Source organism: Sceloporus occidentalis, unplaced genomic scaffold (assembly GCF_023333645.1).
Source record: "Sceloporus occidentalis isolate IW3139 unplaced genomic scaffold, rSceOcc1.0.p SCAF_5, whole genome shotgun sequence".
Taxonomy (NCBI): domain Eukaryota; kingdom Metazoa; phylum Chordata; class Lepidosauria; order Squamata; family Phrynosomatidae; genus Sceloporus; species Sceloporus occidentalis.
In genome coordinates, this window is record NW_028316985.1 from 32046359 (window position 1) to 32058636 (window position 12278).

Consider the following 12278-nt stretch of genomic DNA (forward strand, 5'->3'; position numbering starts at 1 on the left):
TTATTCTAAAATAAGGCACTCCACCTTGACAAGTTACCTCCCCCCAGGTTAAGGTAGAAACTGCAGAGGTCATGCAGCAGCTTTGAGATTTTTGTGGCCTCATACTCCCATTAGACTCAGACATCATACCCTTTGGGGAGGACTGACGGCAGATGAAGTCCACAAGCATCTAGAGGACCATATATTGCCTGCCCATTTTCAGAGCTTCTTTTCCTATTTTTTTTTGCCTGTTTTATTTGACATCTCTGTTCCCAATGTAAAGAGGAATCTCTTCACGTGGTCTCTGGCTAGGAAGGAATAACTAGGCACTGCAAAAAGTTTCTTGCAGAACACAGTGTCTACCTCATTTTCACATGCTGTAAGCAAAGCCACCCAGTTCTCTAATAATAATAATAATAATAATAATAATAATAATGGTTTATTTATGTTTTCCCACCTCTACCAAGTGGATCGAGGCGGGATTACTCTAGTGCTAGATAGCAAGCAATTTGCTCTACTAAGGCAGCTTCCTTATCTTTTCCCATTGCATTTAGGCAAATGGCACACAAGCACACACAGAAGACTGAAGCACATGGATAATCTTTATTGTTAGAGGAGCACCGGTAATCCATTACTGAGTGTAGTGGAGACACAGCTGAGGCACATGCTAAGGCACTTATTATATAAAAAAAAGTTTGCAAATTTGTTTGTGACAGCAACTGGGACAGGAAAATCCCAGAGTGAGGGCAATAACCATATGGTATAGGAGATTCTTATTTTAATTTGTCATTTGCTCAGAAGTCTAAATGCAGCATATACAATGTGGTTAAGGATACAGGTAAATCCAGCAACCAGTGTACAGTGTAGAAAAGTAAAGACTATCTATATAACCGCAGTCCCCATAGAAAGGCAGTGGTAAAGACCTTTATTTTTCTTAATTACTTATAAACAAGAGATACAAAGGCCTTCAACATATAATCTGTGCAGATTAAGTTTTCTCTTCTTTAATATACTCTTAGTCACTGTGCAGAATAACTAAACCCATTCCCCAATTATAGAGCTAAAGGCTTGGACGTTACAATAAAGAAGCACTTCCTTGCCCACACTCCATTCTAACCCACTAGATTCTTTCTGTTACCATTAAATATATTTGGTCCCAAAGATTCTCCAACAAGCACAAAGAAAAGCCAGTTTCCAGTTTCCTTTGCCTGTCACTAACTACTGATTCACACAGTCTTAGACACAAAGCTGGAGACACAACACAGACACCATTGCACTTCAGATCTGTCCAGATATTAGCCGTAAGGAAGAACTGACTTTACGAAGTCTCTCCTAGGAGAAAGCTTCTTCCCCCTTCATCCATCCATCCCCAAAATTATACCGTCTTCAATATTTGGGGGCCATGCTGAAAATCCTCAATTTTCCTGTTCAACACGATCCCCAAACTGGCTAGGTGGGCAGTCCGAAAAGGTCAAAAGTGTGAGGTCACTGAACATGATTGCCAAAAGCAAATAAGAGGAAAGGGTGAAGGGGTGATCCCTGCATCTATCACAAACTCATTATTGGAAGAAAATAGTTGATTTACAGCAACAAAAAGTAGTCTCTCCCCCCACCCCCCAATTCTTTTGCCGAACTATGTAAATTCACTGGCAGCCATGGCAAGGACAATAAATGCTACAGGCAGTTGTAGCTCCCAGACTCAGATCAGACTGAAGACTCTTTGGCATTGAACATGAAAGAGTTTAGAAGCTGGGAGGGGTGACATTAATGTCTGATGGCTCCAGATATTCCAGGGAACATTTTGACAGATGTGGTCCACTTTCCCTGGCAGAAGGGTTTGCAGAAGTCCACTGGACAAAGGGAGGGTGGGTCACTCCATCATGTGTAACCTGGATCCAATAAGCAGCTCTACTCAGTAGCTTTGGCATCACCAGCATCTGACTTGCCATCCACTTCTTCATCAGATACTTCACCTGCACCCTTCCGAGCAATCCGACGTGTGACAACAAATGGCATGTCCCCCCGCCTGTTGGAGAGAGTAAAACCATTTATGTATATGAAAAACCAGCACTTCATTGTGAAGTTGTGTGTACAGCAATAAGGCAAGACTATGCAGATATCCATCCTACCTGAGTTTGCTCTTCAGGGAGCTGACCTCTCGGTTCATGGCATCAGCAGTTTCAGTGACATCTTCCAGCTCTCGCTGCAGCTTTCTGCGAGCTGCATTGGCTCGCTGTGCCTCTTCCTCTGCCTCCTCCAGCTGGCGTTTAAGCTGCTTCAAGCGCACATTCACCTTGTCTGCCTGTAGAGCAGAAAGAGGAGTCATCACAGCTGTTGCTCATTCACACATGAATGATCTGGAATCCTTAACTTTTAGTACACAGATTAGACACTTCGTGCGCACCTTAAAGGATAGCTCCAAGAAAACAGATTTAACTACATTTATTCCAGTTAGCAGCTCCTTCGTTCATGTTACACATAACCAGAGTTTCCATGCTCTTTCTGTAACAGTCAGAGCCAGCTTTCAGAAACTAAGCAGTATGAACCATTTGGCTATTTCAGTGCCAGCTCTTCCATTACCAGACATCCTGACTTGTGACATTTATTACCAGATGGAAACTTACGGATGCAAAGACTTTTGCCACCCCCATGGAAAAGGGTGGAGTAGTTTAGAAAGGACAACACAGCTAACACCCTAACAGCTTCACTGGATTATATTTGGATGGGACTGGCTTCCTACTACACAACTCAAATTACCAAACATAATCCCTTAACAATCCACATACCTGATCCTTATATTGCTCAGCATTACGCCTCTCATCCTCCACTTGCAGGACAACATCCTTCAACTTCTTCTCAGTACGTCGCACCTGCTTGCTGGCAGCTTGGCGTTCCCTGTAAAGAAAGTTACCAGTTCAGATTGATTAAAAAATTCTAAAGAAGCCAAAAATTACATATCTTGAAACATATCTGGCCCATTGTAAAAAGAGAAAAAAATTGGGAAGTTATGTGGTAAAAATTAAGTATAATATCTTTGATAACCCCCCCAAAATCAAGCAGTTGTGTTGCTGCCTTCAGAACTTTCAGGGCGAAGATGCATTTGAATATTCCTGCAATTAGGATTGAAGCAAGCAGAAAATAGGTCACTACACAGATTCCCTATGGGCACTGTCTGGAGTCTAAACTGAGTGCCTGCCAAGGTCTGCATTTCATGGAATTAATTTGTGCTCATATAGTTTAGCAATTTTAGGTATGAATCAATTAACATGACTGATGGAACTCTCCACAAATGGCTATTTTAGAGATGTAGTGGCTTTTCCAGTCTTTCATTCAGATCCTTTTCTAGACGTGTCATAACCACAGCACCCCTGAAGTCCACTGGAGCATGTATGTGTTCCCTGAAATTCCCACTTGTCAAGTAGTTACATTCTGACCATGTGAGCCACTTTAGTGGCCTTAATAGTAGAGCAACAGATGTCAAACAATACTTTAGTTCCCTTTGCCCACACCTCTTCCCAAAGTTAGAGGTAATTGTTACCTAGAATCTATTTTTATAACCTGTGCCTGTAACACCTACTTTGTTTCAGCATCCAGCTGTTCTTCCAGTTGTGCTATCTTTGCCTCCAGAGCAGTAATGGAAGACTTGTATTTAGACTTCACAGCTGTTTCCATTTCTTGAAGTTTGGCTTTAAGTTCCTTGTTCTGACGCTCAGCTTGCTGGCGAGCATTTTCGTTCTTCTGGGCATTGCTGCGTTCTGCATTCAGGTCTGTGTTTATCTGATCGATCTAGGGAAAAGTATATCAAGCAGATTAGTCATATAAAGTTTCTGAAAATGTGATTTGCCCAAGGTCACTCAGTGGGTTTCATGACTGAGCAGGAATTTGAACCCTGGTTTACAGAGTTGTAGTCCAGTGCTCAAACTACTATGCCATACTGGATTATAATGCCTCAAAATTGTGTGTCTGTATCGCTTAACCAGAGAGTTTGTTCTCTACTGTATTGTTTACAGCCTTGTCACTGAAGGACCACAATTTTCATTTTGAGTGGAAGAACTGTTGGGTTCAAATACCAAAGAAGCCCATTTGATCAGTCCACTTTGCATTCATAAATTACACAGATCTGTGTTTAATCTTTGGCATCTTTCATCTATGGATCTTGGGCAACCTCCTGCCTTAGTATTGGCCATTGAATCAATGTAAGAATTCTTCTCTTAGCATGTGGGTACATGGACATAATGAATTGTAGTTTCCTCTTTGGTATAAACACCATAGTAGTGAGATAAAGCTAGCATAGTAAATTGGTGACATTCATCTATACAAATATTATCTTTATTATTGCTTGACCATTTTGTGTTATCCTGAATGGTCTTTGAGTAGGTGTGGATTTGTATCAATACCAATATTTAGAAAATTGCCATCTACCCTATTATACTAGAGAAGTCAGCTATTGCATGCTTGGACTAGTACTGGTGCTGTGCAGTACTTACAAGAACAAATTATGCCTGCTTCTTAACGCAAAATATTTTATATATGCAATATACTTTAGAAAGTACTTTGAAAACTTGACATTATAAAATGATCAAGAACAAACCCTACCTGCAGAAATACATCAAAAGGGTAAAATCATAGAAGAAGAGTTACAAAAACAAATGCAGAGCAGGGAGGGGGGAGGCACAGATAGAAGGATGAGATGCTCTTAACCTCAGGAGAAAGAAATGACAAACCTTTTCTGAACAACTCTGGCCAAAAAAACCCAATAGGTTCACCTTAAGGTCGCCATAAGTTGAAAACGACTTGAAGGCACACAAAAAACAACAACAATCCAAAATGTTTCTCAGTGGAGTCTCTCTAGCACCCCCGCCCACTGCCCCTCCCTCAAAAAACACAAGTAGTACCTGAAGATTTGCTTTCTTGAGGCGGTCATTCACCAATTCGGTATTGCTCTGCTCTTCTTCTAGTTCTTCCTCTAGTTGAGCTATCCGGGCCTCCAGGCGTCGCTTTTCCTCCAATGCCAGAGCTCTAATAACAAAACAGTGAGAACATTCAATTTTGTGACAATAGTTCACTACAGAAATATGCAAAACTGAAACTGAAAATTCCCAGCATACCACTTAACATGCCAGCATCATGGAGCATCCTTTCCATGACACAACAGCTTTTCGTCTCCCTGAAAGAACAAGAATGCCATTCCTACTCACCCTTTGCCACTACTGTTAGCAATCTCATCAGCCAACTCATCCCTCTCTTGCTGAGCTTGGCGCTTGGCACGTTCAGCAGCTGCAAGTTCCTGAAATCAGAACAAGATGTACACAGATTACAGGTCAAATTCAAGCTTATTGATGGATAGGAAACACACAAGATGGAATAGCATAAAGCAAATTATAAGCAGCAGAGAATATTTAAAAAACAGAAAGCTTCCCCACCTCCCAGGTGAAAGTGACTGTAACTACAAAACATTCATCAAATCAGTCTGCAATGCTATGAAGTTACTGGACAGAGAGCTAGTCTCTAGATATAGCAATTCTTCAAACAAAAGCATCACATGATTCTGATACACAATATAACATATATAACCTGGCTGGAAAGCTTGTGAGGAAGGCTTGTCTCAGCCCTGGAACAGGGTAGCAGAGATGCTCACAAATGGGCTGACAAGAATTATTTATTTTTAAAAAAAACTTGGTTGGAACTGAACTATTATTACTTAAAGAAAGTCTTGTTTAGAACTCAATGGGTCATCTGATTTCTCTCAATTAACAAGGAAAGATCGAGGCTACAGGTTGTTAAATTGCAAGGGCTTATCTGCTGTGTGCTATTACGGGCACAATTCAAGGTACTGGTTATATCCTACAAAGCCCTACATGGATCAGGTCCACATTATTTGGCAGACCGTTTCTCCTGGTATGAACCTGCCCGGACTCTGAGATCCTCTGGAGAAGCCCTTCTCTCCATCCCAACACCTTCACAAACACGTTTGGTGGGGACACGAGAGAGGGCCTTCTCAGCGGCTGCCCCTAGACTCTGGAACTCCCTGATCTCCCAGGGAGATAAGAACGGCTCCCTCCTTGATGGCTTTCCGACGGCAGGTGAAGACCTACCTGTTCAAACAGGCATTTAAGGAATCACTATAAGAACAGGCAGGAATGTTGGACTAGTTAAATCATTCTGTTTAATGCATGTCATTTATCTATTTATTTTTAAAATGTTTTAATTGTACTTTTTGTTTGTTTGTTTTTTAATTGCTGTGAAGCCGCTCTGAGTCCCAGTCCTGGGAAAAGAGCGGGATATATATATATATATATATATATATATATATATATATATATAACCCTGATTGTAACCTCTTCCTTCCTCCCATACCCATCCATCCTCATTGAATACTGGCTCAGTTGTACAATGAAGCTTTTTGGGTGCAAGTTACCTCCTGCATCTGAATCATCTCTGCTTCCATGCTCTTCAACTTCTTTTCATTCTCTTTGGCCTGTACCAAAATTTCTTCTCTAGAGGCACGTGTATCATCCAGCTCCCGCATGCAATCCTTCATTTGGGCCTAAAATACCAAAGACAGTCTCATGAACCTATGAAGTTGCCTTAAAACATATCAGTCTTATTACTCCATCTAGCCTCAATAGTACACTTCAACCAGCAGTGGCATCTGAAGATTCAAATTTACCTTCTTCCTTTGTGAAAACAGTAACTGAACAATATTTCCTGCTATACTATAGAATTACACAGTTATTGTGAGGTACCTTTCCCTTATGAAGGATTGCCACTGTTGGTAGCAAAGAAATGCAGAACCTCACCTGCAACTTCCGAAGCTGTTTGATGGCTTCCTCACGATTCTTGTTAGCAGAGTCTATGTGGGCCTCTAGATCCTTCAAGTCCATTTCCAGCTTCTTTCTGGCTGCTACAGCAATGGAACGCTGCTTCCTCTCATCTTCCAGCTCCACTTCCATTTCTCGCACCTGTACAGGATCAAAGCACAGACTCTTTAGTCACAAACACAACTCCCTTTTCCCTGTCTCTGAAGCAAAAGTGGAAGGAAGAGGAAAGCAAAGTATTGTAAGCCTGCCATTAATATGCGTCCAAAACCTTCCTTAGTTCAGGACTTTCCTGAAGGGATGCTAGACACAGTACATAAGCTCATAGATTTCTGGAATGTTACCTGTCTCATCAGTTGCTTTCTCTTTTCTTCATTCTGCTCATCACGGGCCAGCAGATCCCTTTCAAATTGTGCCTTCATGGCTTGCTGGTTCACTTCCAGGCGCAGCTTGGCATCTTCTGTGGCTTGCAGCTCATCTTCCAGTTCTTCCAACTGAGTCTTCATCTCCTCCACCTGCTGCTCTAGAGCACGTTTGGACTTCTCTAATTCATGGACCTACAGCACAGACAAGCCCATTAAGAAAGAAGCAGAACATCACTTATTCCCAACTCACCATCCACTTCAATAATTCTAAACTTTACCTGGATGAATCAATTTTGCAAGGGCTAACAATCACCTGCACAGGAATTCCTAATATCTAAATGTTCATCTTATTCCACTTGAACACTCACAAATCTAAGCTTTATATATTTTCTGATACCACAAGTAAAGGTTTTACAGTAAAGTTGCACATAGACTATAGTGTGGTGAATACCAGTATAGTTACATTGAAGAGACAATCTCTTAGAAATTCTAGGCCTCAAAATATTTCAAGGATGCATGATCCTCTTGTGACAAAAAGGGTTTCCTAGTTTGTTTGTCTTGACCAAGGGGTAAAGGAAGCACATTTTATTTGGTCCCAATGTTGAACATTTGAACAAATGAGTTGGATGGACAGTGTAATCACTTGCAGTACTGGAAGTCATCAACCAACACCTGCAGTATCAGAAGTCATCAACTTACACTCTTGCCAACATCATCCTTTGAGCTCATCAGATCTTCCATCTCTGTTCGGAACTGCTTATTGAGACGCTCCAGTTCAGCTTTCTGTTCTATGGCTTCTTCAAGTGCCCTGGCCAAGGAAAGAGCTTTTGTTTCCTTCTCACGTGCTTCTGCTTCAGCACGATCCCGCTCTTCAGCATATTTTGCAGAGATTGTTTTCTCCTCTGCCAGCAACTAAAAAAAAAGTCAGTGATGAGTTTTAAACTATCCCTAGTTCTGCCAGTTGGTATTCATACTGAAACAGGTTTGAAGACCTAGCATGGCTCCTGGAAACCAAACACAGATACAAAAGCAAAGTAAATGTTTTAAAGCTTTTGTGCTTTAAATATAGTACTGTATTCCCCTTCAGAAAACTTGGGAGAATAAACAGGGGAAAGCAGTAACAGTCACCTTTCAAGACTGACACACTAATTTTATTGAAAAGTCAACAAAGTAATTAAGCAAATGATCTTGAAACTGAAATCTATCAATTTATTAATTATTTCAGGTACAGTATTGATAGTACAGATAAGATCTAGAAATAAGAGGATCAACAAATATTCAATTTGCCCTGATTTGGAAAGATTAGGAATTCAACTCAGGAATTTTATATACTGAATTATGGCAAAGGTTATATGTGTCACTGTTTATTGGTTTGCTTTAAATATCTAAATAGCCTTATACTACATTTGCGGTTAGATATAATGTGAACCTATATGTTTGGAGAGGTAATATAAACCTAACATAGATTTAAACAATATCACGAAAAATTCATTATTAAAGCTATGATTATCATCAATGTACATAGGTAAGATTATATTACCTGTGTATATTCAACTATAAGTCAACCTCATGTATGAGGTCAGGTTTGGGGGCCAGAATTATGGATTTTGCTATGATGCATGGATAGGTCAAGGGTAAAACCTGGAGGCTCCTTCAGTGTGTGTGTGCATGTAGCAAGAGAGATGCTCATTGAGACTTTTTGCTTCATCGTTTCAGCTTTCGTTTCAGTCAAACACACAGGCGGGAGAGGACTCTTAAACAAAGAGCAATATCAGTCAGTCACCCAGGACTCTTTCTGCTTGGCTCAAGAGAAATAAACTCTCCACACTGCATGGGGAAATCTGAAAGAGCTGCTATCACATTACCATAGTGACTCGTAAATAAATTGACCTGGGATTTTGGGGTCAGCTTTTGGGCATAAATTATACTTATAGATGAGTATATACAGTAGTACATGATAGGCAGGTGACAAACTTGTTACATTTTATATAATTATGGAAAAATAATAAAAATATTAAAGAATAAAATAAAATAAAAGATATAAATGGAGACTATTGCCAAAACACAAAAACCAGAAATCAGGGGAAGGGGATTGTGACATTTGTTTGCAAAAGATCTCAGTTATTCATCTACATGACCAAAAAATGTGCATCTGCCACACAGACACTTCTGCTCCTTTACTGAGCAATTTTCAGTGAGGAAGAAGGAGATAAAATATGGTTGCAATTTACAACAAAGTACAGTCAGCCCTCTGTATCCAGGGATTCTTTATCCATGGATTAAAGCATTCACGGTTTGAAAATATTTTAAAAATATATAAATTCCAAAAAGCAAACCTTGAGTTTGCCATTTTATATAAGGGACACTATTTTAGTACTGCACTTTATATAATGGGATTTGAGCATCCATGAATTTTGGTATCCACGGAGGAGGGGGGGGGAGTCCTTGAGCCAACCCCAGTGGATACCAATGGCCCACTATATACCTGATCAAACTTCTTCTGTTTTTTCTCCAAGTTGGAAACGATCTGACGCTGATGATCCAAATCTACAGCAAGATCATCCAGCTCTTGCTGGAGCCTGGTCTTTGTCTTTTCCAGCTTGTCATAGGCAGCTGCTTTTTCTTCATAACGTTGGTTCGTGGCCTCCAGGTCTTTCTGAAGCTTCTTCTTTGTTTCTTCCACTGACTCCAGAGAACCCATGCTATCATCCATTTTCTTCTTCATTTCTGCAATCTGGGAGATGGAGAAGGGAGTGGTAAAGAGCAAAAAGACAACAGGGTTGTTTTTATTGCTTTAAGCACAGTACAGAGAAGAAGTAATTTTACAAATAAAAAGAAAACAATGTTGGGAACTCAACTGATACACTGAAAAATGAACAAAAGGGGGAGGAATTTCATATTGTGGGAACTGGAAAATGTGCCTGATGACATAAGATGCAGTGATAAGCCCTCAAAACAACAGGTTTCTAAAGGGCAAGTTTCTAAACAAGTTCTATATCAATCAGGAAAAAAGCCCCAATAATTCGTATTTTAGCAGATAGTACAACGTCCATTTTTAATACACTGGCATACTCTATGAATTGTGGGACACAGTAGAGCAACACAGAAAAAGAATACTGAGAGATTGGATTTGGACAATTTTGCAGGTAATATTAAAAACTATGTTTAGGTATGGATGATGTAGTGTGTTGTATTGTTTATTTATGTAATGTTTATTTCTTTTTTGTTTATATGTGTTTTTTAATATTAATAAAATCTTTTTTAAAAAAAACTATGAGGACAAGTCACAGCAAGCCTTGGACTCATGTGCTTTCTACCTTGCCTTTAAAGGAATGGCTTCAAGAAGACGGGAACATTTAGAAGAAACACACTTTAACTATACATTGTTCTTGTGTGCCTTCAAGTCATTTCCAACTTAGGGCAAACTTAAGGTGAACCAATCACAGGGTTTTCTTGACAAGAATGGTTCAGAGGGGGCTTGCCATTGCCATCCCCAATGAGAGTGTCTGACTACTTGAGGCCATCCAGTGGGTTTCTATGACTGAGGATTCAAACTCTTCATCTCCCAGAGTCCTAGTCCAGCACTTCAACCACTATACCAACTTTAACAATACATTCACTCTGGGTTGAAGCTGACTTGTTTCAACAAATTACAGATTAATATTAATGACTGTTTGCTGGCCACAAAAACTGTGCCAAGCTGTCAAAAGCAAAACCTTCCCAGCATCTCCCCCCCATCAACCATGCTGGAGGAGAAAGAGAAGCATGTGAGTCCAAGATATATTCTTGTTGTGCTGACCCCACCTGAAGCTGAAGTGCAGAAATCTGTTTTCCCAAATTCCTTTTTGCCTCTTCTTCTTCCTCTAGCTGTTCTTTGAAGCTGTTTTTCTCATCTTCCATCTGTTTCAGCTTGGTGCTGAGGCTCAGTTTCTGACGGGTTTCCTCCTGAAGCAACTCCTATAACATTCATCACATTAAACATTTAGCATTCTATGACAAAGAGTTGATCAAACATCTCAAATATATTAACATCCCTAGCAAAGAGAATCTTAAGCGAAAGTACCTTGTCAATCAAAATGTTCACAAACAGAAGGGACCTGCTGAATGCATCAAGAGCAAGCAGCCAGGTGTTCCAAACTTCTTTGTTGGTAGCACATGCTTGTCATTGGGCACAAATTACCAAGGAAAGCCTGCATGAGCCAGACCTTCCAGTAACAATGGCGGGATACACACCGCCATTTAGTACGTATAGAATACGTACTAGGGTTAGGAAGGGGCAGTGCTTCCGCACCCCCCTAACCCTAGTACGTATTCTATACGTACAAGATGGCGGCGCCCCTTTCACATGGGCGCCGCCATCTTTGTGTATCGGACGCTGAGCGTCCGTACACGTCGCGCCGCTTGTGACGTAGCGAGCGCGCCCCTGGCGCCTCGCTACGTCGCAAACGCGACGGTAAAAGAAGCTCCATTTTGGAGCTTCTTTTTCGGTCCGTGCGGGAGTCGGGCCGTCTGAAGGCTCCGGCTCCCCCGCGGACCTACTGGCGGCGGCGGCAGACCGCCGCAAATTGGCGGTCTGTACCCCGCCAATATTAGGTATTTCTATTAGGGGTTGAGACAGGAAGTGTCAAGTCCTAGAAATATCAGTAAATGTCTTCTTTTACTACCCTGTTTGATTCATCACATATTCTTTTTGTGAAATATGGGTATATTAGTACTTCTGTTAAATTCTCTACTACTTCTATGCTGATCAGGAGAGAGCAACAATCCTGCAGCCATGCTGTGTCTCCCAATAGTCTTGGAACACTATTAACATGCACACTAAGGTTAAAGAAGGGATGGATATCCATGATTGTTTCATCCTTGTACATAATTACATGTAACTACTAGTTCTCCCCTTACTCAGAAGAAAACAAATATTTTTGCACAATCTTCAACCATCTTAAGATTATTATTATTATTATTTTTTGCACAGAAAAACATGGGGTGGAGTTACACCCCACCCCAAAAGGATTCCTGTACAGAAACTGTCTTTAGTGTAAAAAAGGTCACATCTTTCTTTGTACAGAAAGATCCTCTGAAATACTTCAGGATGTTGGAATACTGGAAGAAAATGGCA

At 40.6% G+C, this 12278-nt stretch overlaps 1 protein-coding gene across 1 annotated transcript in view; it reads right to left on the reverse strand.

Moving 5' to 3' along the window:
* Nucleotides 1–568: 568 nt before the first annotated feature.
* MYH9 (myosin heavy chain 9) overlaps nt 569–12278 on the reverse strand; it is an 84877-nt gene continuing 73167 nt past the window's right edge. The window contains exons 30-41 of the mRNA XM_089528096.1: nt 10967–11119; nt 9648–9896; nt 7862–8074; nt 7142–7354; nt 6780–6941; nt 6398–6526; nt 5178–5266; nt 4875–4998; nt 3557–3765; nt 2766–2874; nt 2109–2281; nt 569–2005 (exon numbers count right to left, since the gene is read on the reverse strand). Coding sequence (XP_089384222.1) covers nt 1888–2005; nt 2109–2281; nt 2766–2874; nt 3557–3765; nt 4875–4998; nt 5178–5266; nt 6398–6526; nt 6780–6941; nt 7142–7354; nt 7862–8074; nt 9648–9896; nt 10967–11119 — 1941 coding nt within the window. The 3' untranslated portion in view covers nt 569–1887. The remainder of the gene's footprint in view (nt 2006–2108; nt 2282–2765; nt 2875–3556; nt 3766–4874; nt 4999–5177; nt 5267–6397; nt 6527–6779; nt 6942–7141; nt 7355–7861; nt 8075–9647; nt 9897–10966; nt 11120–12278) is intronic.